The following is a 21124-nucleotide window of genomic DNA, read 5'->3' on the forward strand; positions in this document are numbered from 1 at the left end:
TCAAAACCAAAGCCATGACGGAACAACAAATTGAACTGCACACCAGAATACAATGGGCCAGCCGAAACAAAAATGTGTGAGGCAACAGACACAAAACGAGCATTTTAGCTGTCATTTACAAGCTGGAGATCTGCATACCACTATGCATACCACTAATTCTTCAACACTTGTAGTAGTTTGTCTCTGGCATGTACGTATACAGTACATGTTTTCAGTACGGACACATTTGATGGATGGACTCACCCGTGTTTACAAGTGAAGTTTCTCCAAATTTACTCGAAAATGTCTAAATAGCTCAATTGCCTTATTTTCGTTGAGAAAATAAACGATGCGTTCATTTTTATTTTTACGTTTCTCGTCCCTAGTACCGTTGATTTAATTTTGCTTGAAGCGGAACCTGTGTAGCGTGAGTGTATATTTCTTACGAATACGTTTAATGAAAGGACTGACTCCTGTTTACACGTGAGATTTGAGCGACGCTACCATACCAAGTGTGGCCAGCTCCATGTTATTATTTGCTTAGTGGAAACAAACGGTTTGTACAGTTTATTATATTTTGGGTCGCGAGTGGGAGTTTAAATAACATGTATTGTACGTAAGGTGGTTCAACATGTTCCCAATTATTAACGCGTGCATGTACTGGTTTCCCCTTCCCCAGGTAGAGATGGGCAAACTGAGAAAGAAGCACAACTGGAGAGGGAGGCAACAGAGCGAACCTCAACAACCAGTAAACGGGGGAACGACTGATGTTGTTGTAGAATTAGGTGACTGAAAATGACATTACCAGTGCGCTTTCGTTGGGCTTATTTTAATGGCAATTTCTTCCGTAGATGTGACCAGACTAAAGGGTGTCGATGAGAGCAACGCCTTGGTGCTCCCGGCCTGCAAAGCACAAAAGAAGAAGTCCTTAGTGACTCCAGTTTCCAAAAAGAAGCCTCTCACCAAGAAGCAGAGGAAGGAGCTGGAAAAAGTGCTGGAGAGAAAGCAGAAGAAAGCTCAGGTGACAAGGCGACACTTCCATCCCCAAATGTCGTCTTCTCTGACTTTTCGCCCTTTTGATTCACAAGGAATTTATTGTGTTGTGTGCAGAGAGCTGACATCCTGACACGACTGGCTGAAGTGCAGGTTCCAGAGTCTGAACTGAAGCTCCTCTACACCACATCCAAACTGGGCACAGGGGAGAAACTTTTCCACACTAAACAGTATGTTTGGACAAAGAAATTACGTGTGTGTGGGGGGGGGGGTGCAAATCCTAGTGATTAGATGACTTAGTCCTCTGCATTTTTCAGGTCACCCGATGAAGTTGTAGACGGAGCTTCTGGACCAAAGATCAGCAGTGTCAGCGGGGCCAACAGGAAGAGAAAATGGAAAGAAGAAGAAGAGGATGAGCAGGAAGTAGAAGACATGAGTGATAGCTCAACTAGTGATGAGGAGGAGGAGGAAGAAGAGGAAGACAGTGAAGTGAACAAAACCCTGGTGACAAGTGAGTGTAAGGAAACAAGTGCTCCCTGTGAGGAGGTAAAAGAGGAGGTGAACAAGGAACACCAGCAGAAGCAGGAAGAGGCACAGACTGAGGATTCCATGTCCATTGGCGTGACGAGGAAGTCACAGCCGGCCGTCTTCATCCCGGTTGACAGATCACCAAAAATGCAGGTTTGTCAATAATTATGCTATTTATGCATAAGTATAATTATGCATTATTTATGTGCAGAAAATGTATGGCCACATATAGCTTTGTTTTTTTGACAAAAGACCCTTAATTAAACACTGGCCATTGGACCCACTTTTTCCCTGCTGCTCTTTCCTTCTTTTTGTTCTGAATTTAAGGACTGATTTTTACCAGCTTCCAACGTCATATCTGCACTTCTGCAACATTCCTAAGCAATCACAATATCCCATCACTGGTTAGCTATTTTTAGAACGGACCCACGGGCTACTCATGTGGTCCTTGGGCGCTACCTGGTGACCCCGGGCACCTCGTTGGTGGCCCCTTCACTCGAACCACCCTAACTTCTATTGGCACACGTACCACACTTTCAGAATCAATGAATAATTTCTATGGCATTAATTGTCCACCTTCTAGAATTATATCAGTGCTGCCTCGTCTTCCGTGAAAGGGAAGCTAACTAACGGACAAAGAAGCACATATTTGGCAGTTGAGGTGTTATTAGTATATTATTCATATGCAGTCACGTCAACACCCGATCTTGTGTCTGTGGGCGCAGGCGGCTCGTTTGAAGCTGCCGGTGTTGGCGGAGGAGCAGATCATCATGGAGGCTGTGAGGGAAAACCCCTGCGTCATCATCTGCGGAGAGACAGGAAGTGGGAAAACAACACAAGTTCCTCAGTTTCTCTACGAGGCCGGCTACGCCAAGTGAGTCGGTCCTCAGTGCATGTTGCTTGAAGGGAAAGTCAACCCAAAGAAGAATATTTTCCATGCAGGCCCACTAAACAAAACATGGCATTCTGATTAATATTGCCATTTTGTCACTTTTGTCGACTGAAAATGACATCTCAGTTACCCAGGGGATAGGTAACAGCCAATCATGGCTCATCTTTCGAAAACAGCTGAGCCATGATTGGTCGTTGCCCGAGCCCTGAGTAGTTGTGATGTCATTTTCAGTTGACAGAAGTGACAAAATGGCCGCCCCCTCAGATGGCGAAAAGGGGATGGATTTTGCTGCTGAACTCATATTCCACAAACGCAATAGTAATCAGAATGCCTTGCTTAAACAATTGAAGGCGCATAGAAAATATTTTTGCAAAAACATTTTTGGGGTTGATTTCCACTTTAAATGCAGCCTCTGAAATGATTGCAGTCCCCATTCAAACATTTGAATGTCGCCGGCAGTGAAAACGTTTGCTCTCCTCCAGTGACACCGGCATCATCGGCATCACTGAGCCAAGAAGAGTAGCAGCTGTCAGCATGTCACACAGAGTCGCCAAAGAGATGAACCTGTCCACACGGTAACGCTCTCACAGTGTAGGTCTTCAGCGGCTTTAAAACGACGGCCCCCGATTGAGTGACGTCTGCGTTTGTGTGTTCAGCGTGGTGTCCTATCAGATTCGATATGAGGGCAATGTGACGGATGAGACCAAGGTCAAGTTCATGACGGACGGTGTTCTTCTCAAGGAGATCCAGAAGGTAGAAACTCTGCTAATAAACAGATTACATTTTTTTTTTTTATCTACCGTTTATACACTACAGTATTTACTTTGAGACGTCTTCATTTCACCAAGAGTTGAGATTTTGCATTGCACTTCATGTTCAGTGTATTACGTAGATGTTACATTGTAAATTCTTGGTCGAGCTTCCACACATTTTTTTAATTATGTTTTACAAATGAATACAATTGTATTGATTCTGCCCCATTTTCATCACTGAGTGATTCTGATGAGTACACTAAAGCAACTTAACAGTGATATTGATCCAACTACAATTGCCTTTACAAACATTGTCAACAGTCGTTTGCTTTAATACAAAGTTTACCAAAGTGTATCACACAGTACTTCTTTAAACACTTGTAAAATTGAGTTCTATTTTAAAATGATAAATGTTTTAATGTATGACAAAAAAAAAAAATACATCCGTAATTTTTAAGGCTTGAAACTTCATCTGGACAGGAGGAAATGTCCTTGAATTAGCCCGTTATTCCCTTTTCTCACATCAGGACTTCCTGCTGCTACGTTACAGCGCGATCATCATCGACGAGGCCCACGAGCGAAGCGTGTACACGGACATTCTCATTGGGCTGCTCTCTCGTATAGTTCCCCTAAGAAACAAGGTGACATATAGTGCGTGAGTGTGTTTTTTTTTTCAAATTGCCTAGAGTGTTAATGTTAAGCAACGGTTTGGCGCATCTTCAGAAAGGTTTGCCCATGAAGCTGTTGGTCATGTCCGCTACTCTGCGTGTGGAGGACTTCACCGACAACCTGAAGTTGTTTAAGACGCCTCCACCCGTCATCAAGGTGGACGCTCGCCAGTTTCCTGTCGCCATTCATTTCAACAAACGTACCCCGCTGGACAATTACACGGGGGAGGCGTTTCATAAGACCTGCAAGATCCACCGCATGCTGCCTTCAGGTGCCCTGTCAAAGATTTTCATGTTTTTGTTTTTTTCAACGAGGAGCCAGGCATGTTAATGGGAAATAAAATAGAGTGGACCCTCGTATGTTTGCGATTCAGGATTCATAAATTGACCTATTTTATTTATTTTTTTTCATCAATCACAGAAGAACGTTTCTATTCACAATTTTCTGTAAAGTCTAAAAAAAATGTTTATATTTTCGTGGCAAAATAGTACTGGATGTGTACTTATTCTTTAATTTTCTTTTATTGTGACATTGGTTACTGTTGGCCGTAACCTTGCCAGTTGTATATTAATGGTTTTAACTATTAATATAGGGAATTATCACTTTTATGGGAGAGTCAGTTATTCACAGTTGTGCTCGGTCCATATCCCCCTTGAATAGAGTTCCACTCTGTCATCAAAGAATTCAGTTGGCTTTTTTTCCAAACCCGCTGTTATGTTGCAGGTCAAATCAACCCGTCTTATAGAAGAAAAATACTTCCAAAATTTTTTTAGGTTACTTTATTTTTCCGACTGTTAATCGCTTTGGAAATATAAGTCGCACCAGTCAAAAAATGAAGAAGATAAAAACGTAAGTGGCTCCGGAGTGAAGTCGCATTTTAAAAAAATATTTATTTGACCATTTCCTCGTTGTGTTGACGGCAGCCAATGAGTTCCGGATGGATTCAGAACTTCCACTTCTAACTGTATGGAAAAGCTTTTCTTTTCAGTTTAAAATGTCAGTTTACCTTAACTAGAATCCCACGTCACATTGTGGCCATTTTTGGTACTGCAAAATTTAAAAAATAAATACTTGTCACTTGGGAAGCCGGCATGTTAGCGACGGTAGCAAACTTCGGTAACACGTTAGTTGCCATGACTACAACTTTTTTTTCTTCCTTCTTTCTTTTTTTTCTTTTTCTTGTCTTTCTTCTTGTAGGGTCCATTTTGAGTTCTCAGTAATGAAATGAATGAAAACTATTTTAATGAAAATGTTGATTTAACAGTTTTGTTGTTCCAAGGAAACAAACAGACCAGGAGGGGGTTAAATCAACGTTAACTTTTGAAGTCAAAACTGCCACCTAGTGGAGTTCTGATGCTTCTAGTTGTGGACTCAATTTCCTGTCTCCATACTTCAGGGGGCATTCTGGTGTTTCTTACCGGCCAGGCAGAGGTTCACAGCCTGTGTAGACAACTGAGAAAAGCTTTCCCCTTGAGGAAGGGCGTCCCATCCACTGGTGAGTATAGCTCACTCACTCTAAAACAACTCAAACATAAACAACTTTGTATGTTTGGGTTTAATTTTGACATTTTTTTTCTATCCAGGTGATGAGGAGGCCAACATCTCTCAAGCAATGAACAGATTCAAGAGGGCCAAACAGAAGAAGAGCGCAGTATGTTGCACTGTTGTGTTGTCTGTCATTTAACCGCACGGATGGGTGATTACATTATTAAGCATTGCGTTGTCTCCGTTTGCAGTCACTGCCTCGCATCGACCTGGACAATTACTCTGCCCAGCCTGTGGACGAAGGAGACGAGGACAGAGAGGCGGATATCGCCGAGGACGAGGACGAGGGCTCCGACTTGGACATTGGAGATGATCCTGGCGACACAGGTGAGCCTCGCTGCGCATTTCGCCACACGAGAGGCGTGTGGAATACATCAAATGATTCATGAGGTTGTGTTTTGTCTCCATAGAGGAGAAGGCCGACCCATCCATCCCCATGTACGTCCTCCCGCTCTACTCGCTGCTGGCTCCTGAGCAACAGGCTAAGGTGAACATAACCAAACTAACTCTTGTGTATCTGTACCCTGTAGCTTGACCTCAATTAAATCACGGACATTCAATTACTGTATTTTCCATACTATAAGCCTCACCTTTATGTAAGCCGTACCCATTCTATTTTAAAAAAAGAAAAAAAACAAAACATATATATAAGCCGCACCTTTATATAAGCCTCGCCTATCTATGTTGAAAAATTAGATATTTACTGCATTTACAGAACGATTTTGAACTGTAACTGTGCATTTATGTACTTGAGCAGATTCTTTCCTAACAGTACCTTTTAACACGGCAGCAACAGAACCAAAAGAAAATAAACAGTACTTATCTTCATTTCACTACCACTCCAGTTTGTTAACGTCCACCTTTTAATGCTGTACTTCGCATACCACCTAATTCCTAACCTAGTGCAAAGCGCCCTCGCCTGTTGAACTCCCCCACCTGCAGTCACATCCTGTTAATGGCAATAGTGTTGTATTGTATTATAATTCCAGTTAGAGCGCCCCTAGTGGTGGAAGAAAAATCCACAGAATAGCCGCACCTTTATATAAACCGCTCGGTTCAAAACCTAGGGAAAAAGTAGCGGCTTACTGTCCGGCAAATTACGGTATATCATTAATTAACGCCGAAAACCTGAATCATATGAAGAGTATATTTCCTTGCAATGGTTTTTCTACAGAGATGCGAAAAGTACTGACATTCTGTGCTTGAGTAAAAGTACAATTACTTGTATAAAAAATGACTTTGTTCAACATAAAAGTACTTATTCAAATACTTATCAAGTAAAAGTCAAAAAGTACAGGCTCTAAAATGTACTTCGTGAGTAAAAGTCAAAAGTATTTTTACCGGATGTTTCCTCCTCATGTCATATAATTTGAAGGCTATTTAATTTGAAAGGTTGTCACTGTTGCAGGTAGACCCACCTCTTGAAATCACGTTTTTATTGATGAACTGCTGTTTCATTCAAACAGTATAAAACTACCGCCAGGGCCAAGCTAACTAAAGAGTCATCATTCAGCTTTACCTCGATATGTTTTCTCAGATAAGGCCACGGCTGGCCGTCAGCCAGCCGCTGACTCACTGGCGCCGGCTCGTTCTGAGTCGAGCTCATAATTGTTGACAATTTCAACGTCGACACTCCACGCCGTTGATCATTTTACATATTCTCTCCTTCCATTTAAATGATCGTCTGTAGCAGGTAGCAAAGTGTTTTCTCGTGTTATGTCATAGCTTGAGCGACAGCTTGGAGCTGGGAAGTGCGTGACGCTTCATATGATTGGCGGAGCCACGGACATTGGTCTAATTTATTTTTTAATTGTCATGCATCATGTAAAACAAAAGTAACGACCCATTTTTGAAAATGTATTGAGTAAAAAGTACCAAATACTGGTGATCAAATGTAACGGATAAAAGTAAAAAAGTATTCTAAAAAATGAATACTCCGTGAATTACAAATTACTGGTAAAAACGACTCAAGGACAGTAACAAATTAATTGTACTTGGTTACTTCCCATCTCTGCTTTTCTATTTAACGCGCCTGAAGTGCTTTGCTGAATGTCACAATGTGTGTGCGTCTGTGCAGGTGTTCAGGCCCCCTCCCCCTGGCACTCGTCTGTGCGTGGTGGCCACCAACGTGGCTGAGACCTCGCTGACCATCCCCGGCATCAAATACGTGGTCGACTGCGGCCGGGTGAAGAAGCGTTTCTATGACCGCGTGACGGGCGTGTCTTCCTTCAAGGTCACATGGACCTCGCAGGCGGCAGCCAATCAGAGGGCGGGCAGAGCGGGACGAACGGAGCCAGGACATTGTTACAGGTCATTGTGGGCCTTCGATGAATGAGTGGCATTTCTTTTCATTTCAACGGGGATAGTGATTTGAGAGATGTGTTTTGAGTTATGAGGCTGGTCACAGGATGAATTGAAACATGTAAGTCAAGGCAACGCTTTGCGTGCTTTGGCTTATCAGTAAAGGTCAGCAATCTTTCTCCTGCAGGTTGTACTCATCTGCAGTCTTTGGTGACTTCAGTCAGTTCTCAGAAGCCGAGATCACTCGCAGGCCTGTGGACGACCTGGTCCTGCAGATGAAGGACCTCAACATTGAGAAGGTCCGTTGCGGCACGCCATCTCAATTCTGTGAGCAAAACGAGCATGAAAATGCTCACATTTGTCTGGTCTGCAGGTGGTCAATTTCCCCTTCCCTACTCCGCCTTCTACTGAGGCCCTTGTGGCAGCAGAGCAGTTGTTGGTCTCCTTAGGAGCTCTCAAAGAGCCACCTCGCCTTGGGAGGTAATTGTCCTAGCTCTGGTTCCATTCCATTGCCAATGCAGTGTTCCCCCGCTATATCACACTTCAGTGTTTGCGCCCCTGCAATACTGCAGATTTTTTTTTTTTTTTTTTTAAAGCCATTGTTTATGCATTTTTACAGCATACAGAATTTACTGTAACGCTTTCACATGTTGGAAAGGAGAACCACAGTCACCTGTGCACATTTCAACTGTTTATTGAATCTCATAATACACATAAACCCAATGAGCGCGTACATGCAGGAGCTGCTGTCAGCCGCAGCTCACAAACAGACACTCACACACTCGCTGACATCACCTGGGCCCACCTCTGAAAGGCGCGTCTAACACAGACACAGCAATAGATCACGTTTTATGCTTGCATTTTTTTTTTTTCTAATAGGAAATTACACACATCGTGGTTGTTTTCCTATAATCTTCCATCGGCTGTGCCGTTTTTGAAATGTCAGTGTCTTCCAGTGTGAGACAGATGGAGCGAGCAAGGCTGAGCTGCCCCATAACTCCGTTGGGCAGGGCTATGGCCTCTTTCCCAGTGGCACCGCGCTACGCCAAAATGCTGGCGCTGGGCCAGCAGCAGGAGTGTTTGCCCTACGTCATCGCCGTGGTCGCCGCCATGACAGTCCGGGAGATTTTTGAAGACCTCAACAGGTGAGGAGCACAAACTAATTGAACTAACTGAGAGGTTCTCAAAGGTTTTAGGTGCAAGGAGCCTGGGACCTCTTAATGGGATGTTTTTTTTCTTTTCTTTTTCTTTTTTTTTTTCTTTTTTTCAGACCTGCAGGTAGCGAAGACGAGAGCTCCAAGCTCTCCCAGCGTCGTGCTCGTGTGGCCCAAATGAGGAGGCTGTGGGCGGGGCAAGGCCCGTCACTCTTGCTGGGTGACATCATGGTCATGCTGGGTAAGTTTGTTTGGTCTCAGGTGGCATCCCTGGTAAGAACCTGCCTGAAACCTACACCACATGTGTGCGTATGAGGTCAGGTGCCGTTGGTGCGTGCGAATTCGCTGGCTGCATGCCCTCATTTTGCGAGGAGAATGGCCTGAGGTACAAAGCTATGGTGGAGATCCGCCGACTCAGGAGTCAACTCACCAATGCAGGTATTCAAATTAATGTAGGGGCTTGTTCAATACACTTTTGGTTACTGATTATTTAATTTTGACTTCTTGTACTCGACATAAAAAAAACAACAACAACAGAACACTCTTTCAATTGAAATAATGATTGACATTTAATTTCGCGAAAAGTCACGTGTAATTTATCCACAAACCAAATTAACAACAAAAAACACCCCTTAAAGGGACACTTGGATGAGCTTGGCACTTATATAATAGGTTTGCATCTAAAAATGACATCAGTACTAAAATGCTCACCTCAAAAGACTCTGTAGCGATTTATGGGCTTTTTTGTGATTAGGTTTACGACAAATTGCCCCGCCCCTTTTTGAGGCATGGCTTATGTTATGTTTTTGATCTCAGCGGTCTACGTCACGGGAGGGAGCCAAGCGTGGAAATATTGCTCGCTTTTGTAGTTCTGTTGTGGAAAACAGCGACCGATCGCCATGAGTGGCGTCTGTGGAGAAAACAAAAAGTTCCAGCGAGGAGGCTGACTGCACAGCCGAGTGTTGCCGCATTGGAACGTACCGTTTCGGCTGTTACGATTCCTCATCCAAATAAATGTGCACGTCCACTCGTTCCCACTTCAGTCTCTGTAAATATCTTGACTGGTGTTAAATGCCTCGCCCGTCCTAACTGTGATAGGCAAAGAAGCAGTTTTTTTTTATTTTTTTATAGCAAAGAAGCAATGTGCATCATAAATCTATGTAGCTCTGCTCACTTCCACATTTCCTCATTCCCCTCATTCTCATTCTCATATAAATCAGCCACGGAAAGGTTGATCCTTTTGATATGTTGTAGTGGTCATTAGTAGGGATGTCCACATAAATTTTGGTGCCAATTGATCACCGTTTTTGGACGTTGTAAGCAACGAAACTACAATGATTTCCAATGGAGAGTTTGGACTCGGTTACTCCCGTGACTCCGACTGAACAAGGATAGAACGGTAGGGGGCGCGGCCATTCTCCTCATTAACAAGAGGCGTTATTCATGGAGTCACTTATTTCCTAATTTCGCCCAAATTTATTGATAAAATGGAAAATGACAACTCTTTTCAATTTCCTGATAAAAAAATATATAAAATGAACTCGTTAGTGAAAACATAGCCATCCCGGCCCCACCGTCCCTTTAATCAGTGACACGTGCACTCCAAGAAACCACAATCTGGCCACCCGCCCCCATTCGGCTCAGGTCAGTAAACAATGAAAACACTGCCCCTTAGTGGTTGGAGGTATAATAAGCAAAACATGCAAAGCAAACTAATTTTGATTATGTGATTTTCTAAAATCTTAGGATGGTGAATTTGGGGTGTTTGTTAGCTGTAAACTATAATCATCAAAATTAGAAAAATATTAGCAAATGAAATAATTCAATCTGATTGTAGTTAATCTATAGTATGTAATATGTTAAATTAACTTTTTTAATTGAAGTTGTGAAATAAGGTAACGTTTCCATGATCTTCTAATTTATTGAAATCCACCAGTGGTCATAATGTGCTTTCTGGTCAGTGTTTATGAACACGTGAAGTTCCACAAACACATGATATGATACTATCTTTCTTCCCAGTGAACAGCGTGTGCCCCGATATGGGAGTGTTTGTCGACCCCAAAATGTGTCCCCCTACGGCGCACCAGGTGGTCTGCTTGCGACAGATCACTCTAGCAGGCCTCGGTGACCATCTGGCGAGGAGAGTACAGGCGGAGGAACTTTTAGATCCCAAATGGAAGGATGCTTACAAGGTGAGCCTTAGAAAACCAGAACGGAAAACATTTGTGCTACCGCAGTTTCTACCCTCTGTTTTCTCCACAGACGCCACTCATGGATGACCCGGTGTTCATTCACCCGACATCACCGCTGTTCAAAAAGCTGCCCGAGTTTGTCGTCTACCAGGAAATAATGGAGACCACCAAGATGTACATGAAAGGTCAGCCAGCGCGCCTGCTTTTTGTCTGTTATATACAGTGGGATAGCAAAATTCCCCAAACGCATGGGAGAAACTGATGAAATCAAGGTGTAACTTTATGGCCATAATTCCAAAATGTATCATCATCAAAAGAAGACGGTAGCAACAGTAAAGCATGGTGGTGACAGTATCATGCGTTGGGTCTATGTTTTTTCAGTTGGAACTCAGGCCTTAGACAAGGGGGAGGAAATTATTAACAGTTGCAGTCAGTGTCGGCACAAAACCGTCAAGCTTCAAATTCAACAAAAGAATTGTCAGGAACAGCCTACTAGAACAGTATCTGAACTTTGTTTGGGGTTAATCACATAAGATAAAATGGTGGCAGGTGTGTGTTCCCATTTGACATGAGTTTGAATGTAATTGGTTACCGTATTTTCCGGACTATAAGGCGCTACTTTTCCCCTGTTTTTAGAACGATGCAGCTTATATAAAGGTGCGGCTATTAAGTGGATGTTTCTTCCGCCACTAGGGGCACTCTAACCAGAGTTATAATACAATACAACACAATTGCCATTAACAGGATGTGACTGCAGGTGGAGGAGTTCAACAGGCGAGGGCGCTATGCACTAGGTTAGGAATTAGGTGGTGTGCGGAAGTTAATTGACAAACTGAAGTGGCAGCGGGTAGTGAAATGAAGAGTACTGTTTATTTTCTCTTGGTTCTGTTCCATTTTAATCGGCAAAGTTGCTCCCGTGTTAAAAGGCACTGTTAGGAAAGAACCTGTTCAGATACATACATGTACATTTACAATTCAAAATCGTTCTGTAAATGCAGGAAATATAAAATTTTTCAACAAAGATAGGTGCGGCTTTTATAAATGTGCGGCTTATATAGTTTTTTAAAATTGAGTATGCGTGGCCTATATAAAGGTGCGGCTTATAGTCCAGAAAATACGGCAATTTATCATCCCCTGGTTTAAGAGGTGCTTACTTATTCAACCACATTATTTCAGTTGTTTTTTACTTCCACTCTTTGTAAAGATTTTAAAAAATGTACTTGCATTAGATTGTGCAAGTGTACAGAATTTTCTAGTCTAAGAGCCAAATTTCCCATCCAAGCCTGTTTGCCTGTTGGTTTCTTACTTCATTGCTAATTTTACTGTTGCAAACCCGTCAGGTGTGTCTGCCGTCGAAGCTGAGTGGGTCCCTCGGCTCCTGCCTCAGTACTGCCATCTTGGTCCTCCTTTGGAGTCCCCGCCGCCGTGGTTTTGTTCCTCCACGGGCAGCATCAGGTGTCACCGCTCAAGCACCTTCTGTAAGCCGCGACCGATGACGTCTCCTTTCATGCTGCGTGGCCTGTCTTTTGTCCGCTATTGACACGAATTGCACACTTGGTGCGTTGCAGTCCGAGTGGCCTGGCAGCTTCCTGCAGTGGAGATGGAGTATCCCGATGGTCTGGAGAGATACAAACTCTTTGCTCAGTTTATTCTGGAAGGACAGGTACCACAGACAGACTTGATTTACAATGTTTACATCTGCTCAATCACATCACTTAATATTGTTTTATCAATATTAGGAACCTCTCTCTTTGCGGCTTCTCCCACATCAAGGAATTTGTGGCAAAATGTTTGAGTGAAACTTAAAGTCAACCCAAACATTTTTTTTTTTGAAGAATATGTTCTATGCAGCTCCACTAGCATAAATACAACATTCCGATTAATATTGCATTTGTGGAATATGAGTTAAGCAGCAAAATGACCCTCTTTTTAGCCAACTCAGGGGGCGGCCATTTTGTCACTTCTGTCCACTGAAAATGACATTACAGTTGGCCAGGGCTCAGGTAACGACCAATCACAACACAGCTGTTTTCTGAAGCTGAGCCATGATTGGTCATCATTTTATGAATTAGATATTGTATATTATTCGCCGTAAATGACTGTAGTCACACTGGCATATACTGTAAATTACTATATACAGTACTGCAAATTAGATGTGCATAGTTACACAGTAAACATATGGACACTTGGAATTGTTTGAATTTCGTCCACTTTGTCTACTGCCTGTTGTTTTTTTTGTTGTTGTTTTTTTTCATTATTCCTGTTCATTTCTTATGACAATCCACACACTGTTTACTTCATGAAAAATCGCATTTTTCAAAACAAATCCCTATTGTTTCATAATGGGCATTAGACACCAGTTGAAAAATAATCACATCTCTTTCTTGTCTAATATGATAAAAATGTATTGTTTTTGCAGCGTCACAACATAAAGCATAGCGTTCATACAGATATGCTCCACATTATATATTCAGCGGTAATATACATTCAATAGAATGGAATATATCTATTTTCATTGCATCACACTTCACTGCGCTATACGGTGCAAGCAAATGAGTTTCCCGGCTCTGTTGGATTCAAAGCATAATAATACAAAACAACAGTTAGTGAAGAGTATAATGTGCAAATATAGAGCCAATATGGGCTTCTATTGCAGCATTAAGTTGAGTGACGTGGAGATATAATGTAACATGGCTGCGCAAAAGTGTGACGAATATCATAATTCGAATTTCAATATGGCTATATTGCCATGGAAAATCGAACGTCAGATGCGTATAATATACTATTTTTGTAGGTTGTGTTGCATTTTTCTCATTTTTTTCCGCTTGCTTTTAGCCGGGAAGACCCGAGCAATTCACTTCATTGATTTTACAGATGACGTATAAACCTTGGTGGTGGTCTGTGGTCTAAGTTTCATTGTGTGCTCTGCAGGTGTGTCCTAAACTGCAGGCCCACAGGGGCCATATGCTGTCAAACCCCTCCATCATGATGAAATCATGGGCCAAGTAAGTCCTTGCTCACACGCACGCACACGCACAGCTTCCAATACAAAAAAAAAAAAAAGTCTGACTTCTCTCTTTGTGGTGTAGGCTGCAGCCCAGGACAGAAGCTGTGCTAGGAGCTCTGGTGTCGCAGAGAGTCGACTGCAGAGACGCTCTCCTCTCCCTGTGGAAGACCGACAATAAATGTACGCACTTCATATCGCTACCAAAGATTCATTGTCCGATTTTATTCAAAAACTTTTCGCCCTAAGCTTATTGTTTTCTCCCCCTCCCTCCCAGTCTTGTTGTCTGCATATTGCCTGTGGCTACCCGAGGCCATGCATCAGGATGTTGCCAAAGGATGGCCTCCAGTATGAAGGCCAACTTTTGAAAGAAAAGAAGCCCTGCATTCATCCGCTGGTTGTCAATGAATGACTGTTTTCACTTGTGTTTTATAAACTCTGCGTGCATGTATTTTATAATAGGAAATACCTCATTTAGGGTTCAGATTACTTTGAATTGTGTTTCTATCATAATTATGTACATCTGATTTGGTCTTCATAAGACTCATTAAAATATTAACACTTGTGTATGTGTTTTATGAAGAGCACGTGTGTAATTTTGGCCAAAAAGTTTAAATCATGACATGTTTTCCCAGTATTGGGCTTGGATGTTTTTCTTTGTAAACGAAAGTCTTGCCACGGTTTGTCACCTCTCTTAAACAGCCAGTACTTGCCAGAAATACCTGGAGCACATTCAATGCTGCTGTCAGCTTTCCTGCCAAGTTTCTTCTCATCTTGTGATCAATTTTGAAGGGCAGTCCAGTTCTTGGTAAAATCACTTTTGTGCCATATTTTCTCCAGTTGATTATGATTGTCCTCCTCACTGTGTTCCATGGTATATTTACCTTGGAAATAATTTGGTGCCCTTTTCAATGATACCTCGGAACCAGGTGATCCCTCTCATGCTGTGGAAGCTTTCTGCAAACCATGTCTTGTGCTGGAAGACATGACTACAAAAATGTCATCAATAACTTAATAGAACACCTGACCTTTATTTGCAGTTAATTATAGGCACTTTCATTGTGCTGAGTTAGAATGTGATTGGCAGTCATAGTTCTAAGCGGTTGTGTACACTTGTGCAACCTCATTCTCTCAGTTTACTATTCCTTTCTCTCTCAGACTTGTTCAATTAAGTTGTATAGGTTGTATAAGTTCTTATAGGTCACATTAATGGTGGATTTATTTTTTTAAAGATTTAACTTCGTCTTACAGGTTATCAAAAAATGGTATTGCATGTAAATATTCTTTTGCACTTTTCAGTCTTTTTTACGTTTACTTAGGTAAAACAGTCTAATTGAAGTTGGAAATAAGCCGGCGTTTTATTTACATATGACCATTAATCTGTACTGTCCCTTTAAAAAACAAAAAGAGTGAGTCAGTACTATTTTGATCAGAGACTTTTCACACAAGTACTTTTACTTAAGTATAACACAGAGGACAGAGTGTGAGTACTTTTACCTCCTCTGTTTAAGCACTGCAGTATTGGTCAGCTATTCACACTGTAAATACTTTAAAGCAACAACTTTTTGGGTAGAAAGTTATGTGACGCTACGAGCTGACCATTGGTTAGCTCACTTTCGTCATCGACTACGTCACCTGCATTTCCGGTTTGGGCGGAAGACAACAGTGGAACTACTCGGCTTGTATGTAAATGTCAAAATAGCCTAACATAAGATCGTATTTTTGTTTTGGTTGCTTCGAGGGAACAAAGACGACCACGTCGACATGGTAAGTAACAAATGCTTTCATCTGTCGCCGCTGACGAAGCCGTCAAAACTACTACAACTCGACGCTGTTAAGCTAGCTGCCGCTCCGAACAACAACACGGCCAAACACGCACCGTCATCATGAAACTTAACGCGAACAAACCACCGTTTTTTAAACAGTTTCTCCCATGACAACGTGTTGCGGGTCGTAACAAGTTTGCTTGCCTTTCACAGTTTTCCTTCCACGCCTTCGACCATCCGATGTCCCGTGGCTTCCAGAACCGCTTTTCCACTCAGTACCGATGCTATTCTGTGTCGATGCTGGCGGGTCCCAACGACCGCTCCGACGTGGAAAAGGGAGGCAAAAGTAAGCCGCAACTATAGATGATGACATATGATAGATACATGGTGATGTTGTTAAATACGGTATGTGTTGGCTGTACAGGGAAAGCTACCAAAAAACAGAAGATCCACTGCTACTTTGACTTACGAATGACCCGTCTTACGAGTTTTTGCTCACTTCTTCCAAAAGAGCCTTCAAGCTTTTTATGCCACTCTCAGTTGAGGTTTACTGTCAAATTAAACAAAACAAATTGTTAATCTGTCCATGCCAGCAACCTATAGTGACAGGCTGAACAATTAAACGCTACATAACTAAAACATGTACATAACTAACCTGTGCATTCTGTTTTTGTGATATCTTTGGTAGTGCATTATGAGATTTTTGCTTATGTAAAATGTGTGCCTTGCCTCATTGAAGGTTGGTAAACGCTGCATTAACTGAGTAGTGAAGTCATAATTACAGTAAATGTTTGGATGAAAAACACCTCATTTCTATACTTAAACATCGAATGTCAAAACGTTAAATACGTCGAAAACGGAGCGTGCCTTCTTGTGCCACATGACCACATACTCTTAACTTATTCCATCCCAAAGACATCTTTTCACAGTCCAGCCACTCAATCCAAGGAATTTATTTACATGTTTTTTCAAACGTTAGGGTAAAACGTCTGGTACTGATTAAGTGGCACAAACAAGTGCCCAGCGCTCCATTCAGAGCTATAAAATGATGTACTGGTATGTCCGGAGCGTCGTAACTCAAGGACATCCTGAAAATGGAGAGAGGGCAAATCTACACTGTTTAAAAATATAATAGTTTAAGGTAAGACTTCAGACTAATGGTGTTACTGCTTCAGATTTTGATGGTTGTTACTATTGTATTTAGCAGAGGTGGGCATCATCAGTCGGGTGAGCCTCCGTCAATATTTCAGGCCGGCCTGAGTTGTCGGCGACAGCCAAACGGCACAGAGAATGAATTGACTGGCACTGCGTCACATATAGCTGCTGGACACCTGACACGCAGCCAAACACAGAAAAAAGTGTTGTATACCTTTCGGTCCCACAGACTGTAATGACATTGTCCCATATTGATTTTATTTCACCAATCACCACGCTGTGTGTGCGGGCGTGTCTGTTGTTTGTATTTGAATTGGTTTCTTTTATTTGGCTGTGTGTCGGCTTGTGCGACGTCTCTCTGTGTGATGTGGCAATTTGCCGCCAATTGACTGTCAATGATGAGGCATGGACTGGGCCCACATGAGCTGGCCTGAAATACTGACGGATGCAGTGATGGACTGACGGACCTTCCGTCAATCTGACGGAATGCTCACCTCTGCTATTTAGTGTGTCTGAGATTCGGAGCAACAGCGGAAAAAAGGAAGAAAAGAAAACAAAAGAAAAGAGTGACAGTGAAGCTAGTATTTTTTTTTATAATATTTTACATTTTCCACCTAAAATGTTGCGTTTTTTTGTCAAATGTTTTTCTAGGATTATTTTTGCAATATTTTGAACTTCATTGTTTTAGCCCTGGGTGACCCGGGTGGCAAGAATATAATTATCACAGCCGCCTCACAGTGCATAGGTTGTGGGTTTGAATCCGGCCTTCTGGCCTTCTTGTGTGGAGTTTGCATGTTCCCCCAGTGCCTGCGTCGATTTGACTTGTCCCAGTACTGTTTGCAAATATAAATTTCTTTTTGTAATATTGTGATTTATTTTTTGACAGTCATAATGCCACCTTCAGCGCTTGACCAACTCAGTAAGTGTTTAACCAACATTTCCACTGAAAATGTCCTTATTTAATGAACTTTTTCACATAATTGCTAACTCTCTGAATGTTTTCCACCTCCGCAGGCAGACTTAATATCACCTATCCGATGCTGTTCAAGCTGACCAACAAGAACTCGGACCGAATGACACACTGCGGCGTTCTTGAATTCGTGGCAGATGAGGGAATCTGCTATCTGCCGCACTGGGTGAGACACACCGAGAATGTAGATGAGGCGACCTCGCGGGAACACCAGCTATTGTCTTTAATACATAAATGCATTCCTAGCATACTTTGTATAAAGGTGATCTTCATTCGCTCCTCAGATGATGCAGAATCTGCTGCTGGAGGAAGGTGGTCTGGTCCAGGTTGAGAGCGTTAACCTCATGGTGGCCACCTACTCCAAGTTCCAGCCGCAGAGTCCTGACTTTTTGGATATTACAAACCCCAAAGCAGTGTAAGGAACAGGACTGCACAACACCCAACTGATCCTGTGATGTGTCATTAAAGTCCTGATTGTACCCTCTTTCAGCCTGGAGAATGCTTTGAGGAACTTTGCATGTCTGACCACTGGTGACGTCATAGCCATCAACTATAACGAAAAGGTACACAGATCCATGACTATGTTTACAAGGACGTCAATGAGATGAGGCAGGCGGTGCCTTGATTATTGAAACATGTCGAATATTTCCATACACTCTCTGCTCTGTTTAACCGAGATGAGGTCATCCAGAGGGGTTATGACGAAGGGATGCACTGTGTGCATAATTTGCTCATAGATACATAAGATTGCTAATATTCTTAAGTAATTCACGTACAGTGAACTAGGACCGAGCGCTGAACTTTACACAAACTGTATTAAGTCATTAAACATTTCAACGCAATAATACATGTTTGGGACTACATTAACATTTTGTTGTGCGTTCATTTTATTGTACTAATACCTCCCCATTAATAAAAAAAAAAAAATATATATATATATATATATATATATATATATATATATATATATATATATATATATATATATATATATATATATATATATATATATATATATATATATATATATCGCTGTCCTGTGAAAAACACTTTTTTCCATTTTTAAGATTTTTTTTATTTTTACGTGAATGGTGTTTCCGCGTTACAGACATCGCATTGATGTGAAAATAATGTATTTTCCCCCAAAATTGGACATAAGTGGTTTTAACAGGACAGCGACGATATGTATGTTTATTGATTTGATTTTATTTATTTTATTTCTCAGATTTATGAGCTGCGAGTAATGGAGACCAAGCCAGCCAAAGCGGTATCCATCATCGAGTGTGACATGAATGTAAGTATGATTTTTCTCTCTCTCTATTTTTTTTTTTTTTTTTACATCCAGCTTATGATTTAAGTATACTTCGGTGCCACTTTGAATGCGTGTTGCCACTCCCAGGTGGATTTTGATGCACCGCTGGGTTACAAGGAGCCTGAACGCCGGCCTCAGCACCAAGAAGAACCGACCGTATGGGCCGCATTTGAACTTGCCTGCTTGTACATTTTTTATTTGCTCCACAAAATGTTTGTATTTTAACCTTCTTAGGAGGAGGATGCAGATCCCAGCACGTACGCCGATATGGACACGCGATTCCGAGTGAGTAATTGTTAATGAGGTTGACGCGTGTGTTCACGCCTTCATCTTGACGACGATGTGTGTGTTCTCCTCAGGCCTTCACTGGTTCTGGCAATCGCTTGGATGGTAAAACCAAAGGCATCGAGCCCAGCCCTGCTCCTCTGGGTCCCAGTGACATTATCAGGTTCAAACAGACCGTTTTCAATGTAGACCCGCTGTGGATAGTGCTAGTTTAGGATCCCTTCCCGAAGTCTGTGCAATTGATGAATCAGTCTATAATCAACTGATTAACCAATCAAAAAAAACCATCTAGCCAATCATAATTGTTTTGTCATGCAGAGGGATCCCCAACTACGAGTTCAAAGTTGGCCGGATCACGTTCATCAGAAACTCAAGGCCCCTGCCGAGAAGAATGCCTGAGGATGTACGTCTTGCGGAATGTTTCAGCACATTACAGTTTAAATGTGAATTGTATTTTAGGGTTTTGCAATCCAAAATGTTTGTTTTACTTCCCAGGACGACGCAATGAACAGATTCATCGCCTTCTCCGGGGAAGGGCAGTCATTACGCAAGAAGGGCCGAAAGCCATGACGGGCTCTAGCAAAGAAGCAATTTGTTGGCTCGTGCACAAATACACACACACGTTTTATCACCTACACCTGCAAAGAGAAAACCTTTCAGGTGCACTGGGACGTTGACGTCTCAGAGGCTTTGAAATTTGCAGTTGTGCTGAGGTGGTAGGCTTGTACTTGGGGCAGTCCCTTTTTTGTTCAATTGAAGCTGAAATCCATAAAATGCTGCCAGCAGTGATTTTTGTACTCTCAAATGTGTTAGCGGTTGGTTTGAATTCTTTTACCAAAACATGACCAAGATTCACATTTGAAGCATCATTATTTGGATTTGAATTGCCTCTTACTTGAAGGTTACGTTTGCCTGCTATTTTCCATTGTTAAATATCTGCAGTCCACCTGCTATCCTATCCCATTATGGCCCATTATTGTGTCAAAATGGGTGCAATATTTTTGGAAACTTGTTTTTAATAATAATAAGACGAAATGTGTTTGAATTTTTCCTGAGTTATTTTAAGGATCTATAAGTGTTTACTTTTTCTTTATTTATAGATGAATAAAGGATTATTAAAAGTACAGTTGGCATTCTTATTGTGTTCATAAAATGGAACATTGAATGGAACATTTTCCAGTGGCACAAAAAGGCCCACACGTTGATCACTGTACTTGCTGCTGTTTTGTACTTACGGACGATATGCAAATGTACTGTACTCTTAACTACTACTGAGTTCGTAATAGACGTTCCACTTTACGTACAAAGTACGCCACTGTCGTAGGAATGGAATTCAGTAGGGGTGGGCGGATCGATCCAAATATCGATACTATTGTTGGAATTTACACAAACACAACACAAATGAAAAAAAAAGCTCACCCTACAGAGAACAACGAGCTGCAAGCGAAGTTGAGGGAGGAGGAGGAAGGGGGAGATCCCCAAGCCAGAACACTCCCTCGGACACAGAGACAACGTACTCTGGCAGAGGATTTTCAGTCCAAAAAAACCCCCAAAAGTTTAGAACAACTTTTGTTTTGTTTTTGGTAGAAGTATTTTATTTTTTACAATGTTAAAGGTTTTTACATTG

At 41.9% G+C, this 21124-nt stretch overlaps 2 protein-coding genes across 3 annotated transcripts; both read left to right on the forward strand.

The window, feature by feature from the left end:
• The first annotated feature begins 248 nt into the window (after positions 1 to 248).
• Positions 249 to 14573, forward strand: dhx37 (DEAH (Asp-Glu-Ala-His) box polypeptide 37). Of its 2 annotated transcripts, none has more exons than XM_086031817.1 (27): positions 249 to 406; positions 659 to 764; positions 831 to 1000; positions 1090 to 1202; positions 1290 to 1653; positions 2226 to 2374; positions 2875 to 2967; positions 3049 to 3145; positions 3672 to 3785; positions 3868 to 4084; positions 5210 to 5308; positions 5397 to 5464; positions 5550 to 5685; positions 5769 to 5845; positions 7436 to 7668; positions 7847 to 7958; positions 8033 to 8139; positions 8616 to 8804; positions 8930 to 9054; positions 9135 to 9251; positions 10833 to 11005; positions 11076 to 11190; positions 12346 to 12483; positions 12574 to 12668; positions 13937 to 14010; positions 14095 to 14192; positions 14287 to 14573. In XM_086031817.1, exons 2-27 carry the CDS (start codon positions 665 to 667, stop codon positions 14361 to 14363), a joined length of 3450 nt encoding a protein of 1149 aa, XP_085887943.1. In that variant the 5' UTR covers positions 249 to 406; positions 659 to 664; the 3' UTR covers positions 14364 to 14573. The 2 variants fall into 2 exon arrangements, with proteins under 2 accessions (XP_085887943.1, XP_085887942.1); XM_086031816.1 differs by lacking the exon at positions 249 to 406 and adding an exon at positions 407 to 535.
• Positions 14574 to 15591: 1018 nt separating this feature from the next.
• On the forward strand, positions 15592 to 20621 carry ufd1l (ubiquitin recognition factor in ER associated degradation 1). Its single transcript, XM_086032107.1, has 12 exons — positions 15592 to 15776; positions 15989 to 16121; positions 17817 to 17849; positions 17945 to 18066; positions 18185 to 18315; positions 18391 to 18463; positions 19126 to 19194; positions 19300 to 19368; positions 19447 to 19497; positions 19572 to 19660; positions 19816 to 19900; positions 19993 to 20621. The coding sequence occupies exons 1-12, from the start codon at positions 15774 to 15776 to the stop codon at positions 20065 to 20067; spliced, it is 933 nt and encodes a 310-aa protein (XP_085888233.1). The 5' UTR covers positions 15592 to 15773; the 3' UTR covers positions 20068 to 20621.
• The last annotated feature ends 503 nt before the right edge of the window (positions 20622 to 21124 follow it).

The sequence above is a fragment of the Filicampus tigris genome, chromosome 5, assembly GCF_054856515.1.
Source record: "Filicampus tigris isolate MCC_2025a chromosome 5, RoL_Ftig_1.0, whole genome shotgun sequence".
Classification (NCBI taxonomy): Eukaryota; Metazoa; Chordata; class Actinopteri; order Syngnathiformes; family Syngnathidae; genus Filicampus; species Filicampus tigris.

Excerpts from the sequence above, each read along its gene's own strand:
- dhx37 (XM_086031817.1), top strand. The coding sequence starts at position 665 with ATGGGCAAACTGAGAAAGAAGCACAACTGGAGAGGGAGGCAACAGAGC. Across the intron at positions 1,203-1,289 it reads AAACTTTTCCACACTAAACA|GTCACCCGATGAAGTTGTAG; the intron begins GTATGTTTGGAC and ends TGCATTTTTCAG. Across the intron at positions 8,140-8,615 it reads GAGCCACCTCGCCTTGGGAG|TGTGAGACAGATGGAGCGAG; the intron begins GTAATTGTCCTA and ends AGTGTCTTCCAG.
- ufd1l (XM_086032107.1), top strand. Across the intron at positions 19,369-19,446 it reads AGCACCAAGAAGAACCGACC|GAGGAGGATGCAGATCCCAG; the intron begins GTATGGGCCGCA and ends TAACCTTCTTAG. Across the intron at positions 19,498-19,571 it reads ATATGGACACGCGATTCCGA|GCCTTCACTGGTTCTGGCAA; the intron begins GTGAGTAATTGT and ends TGTTCTCCTCAG.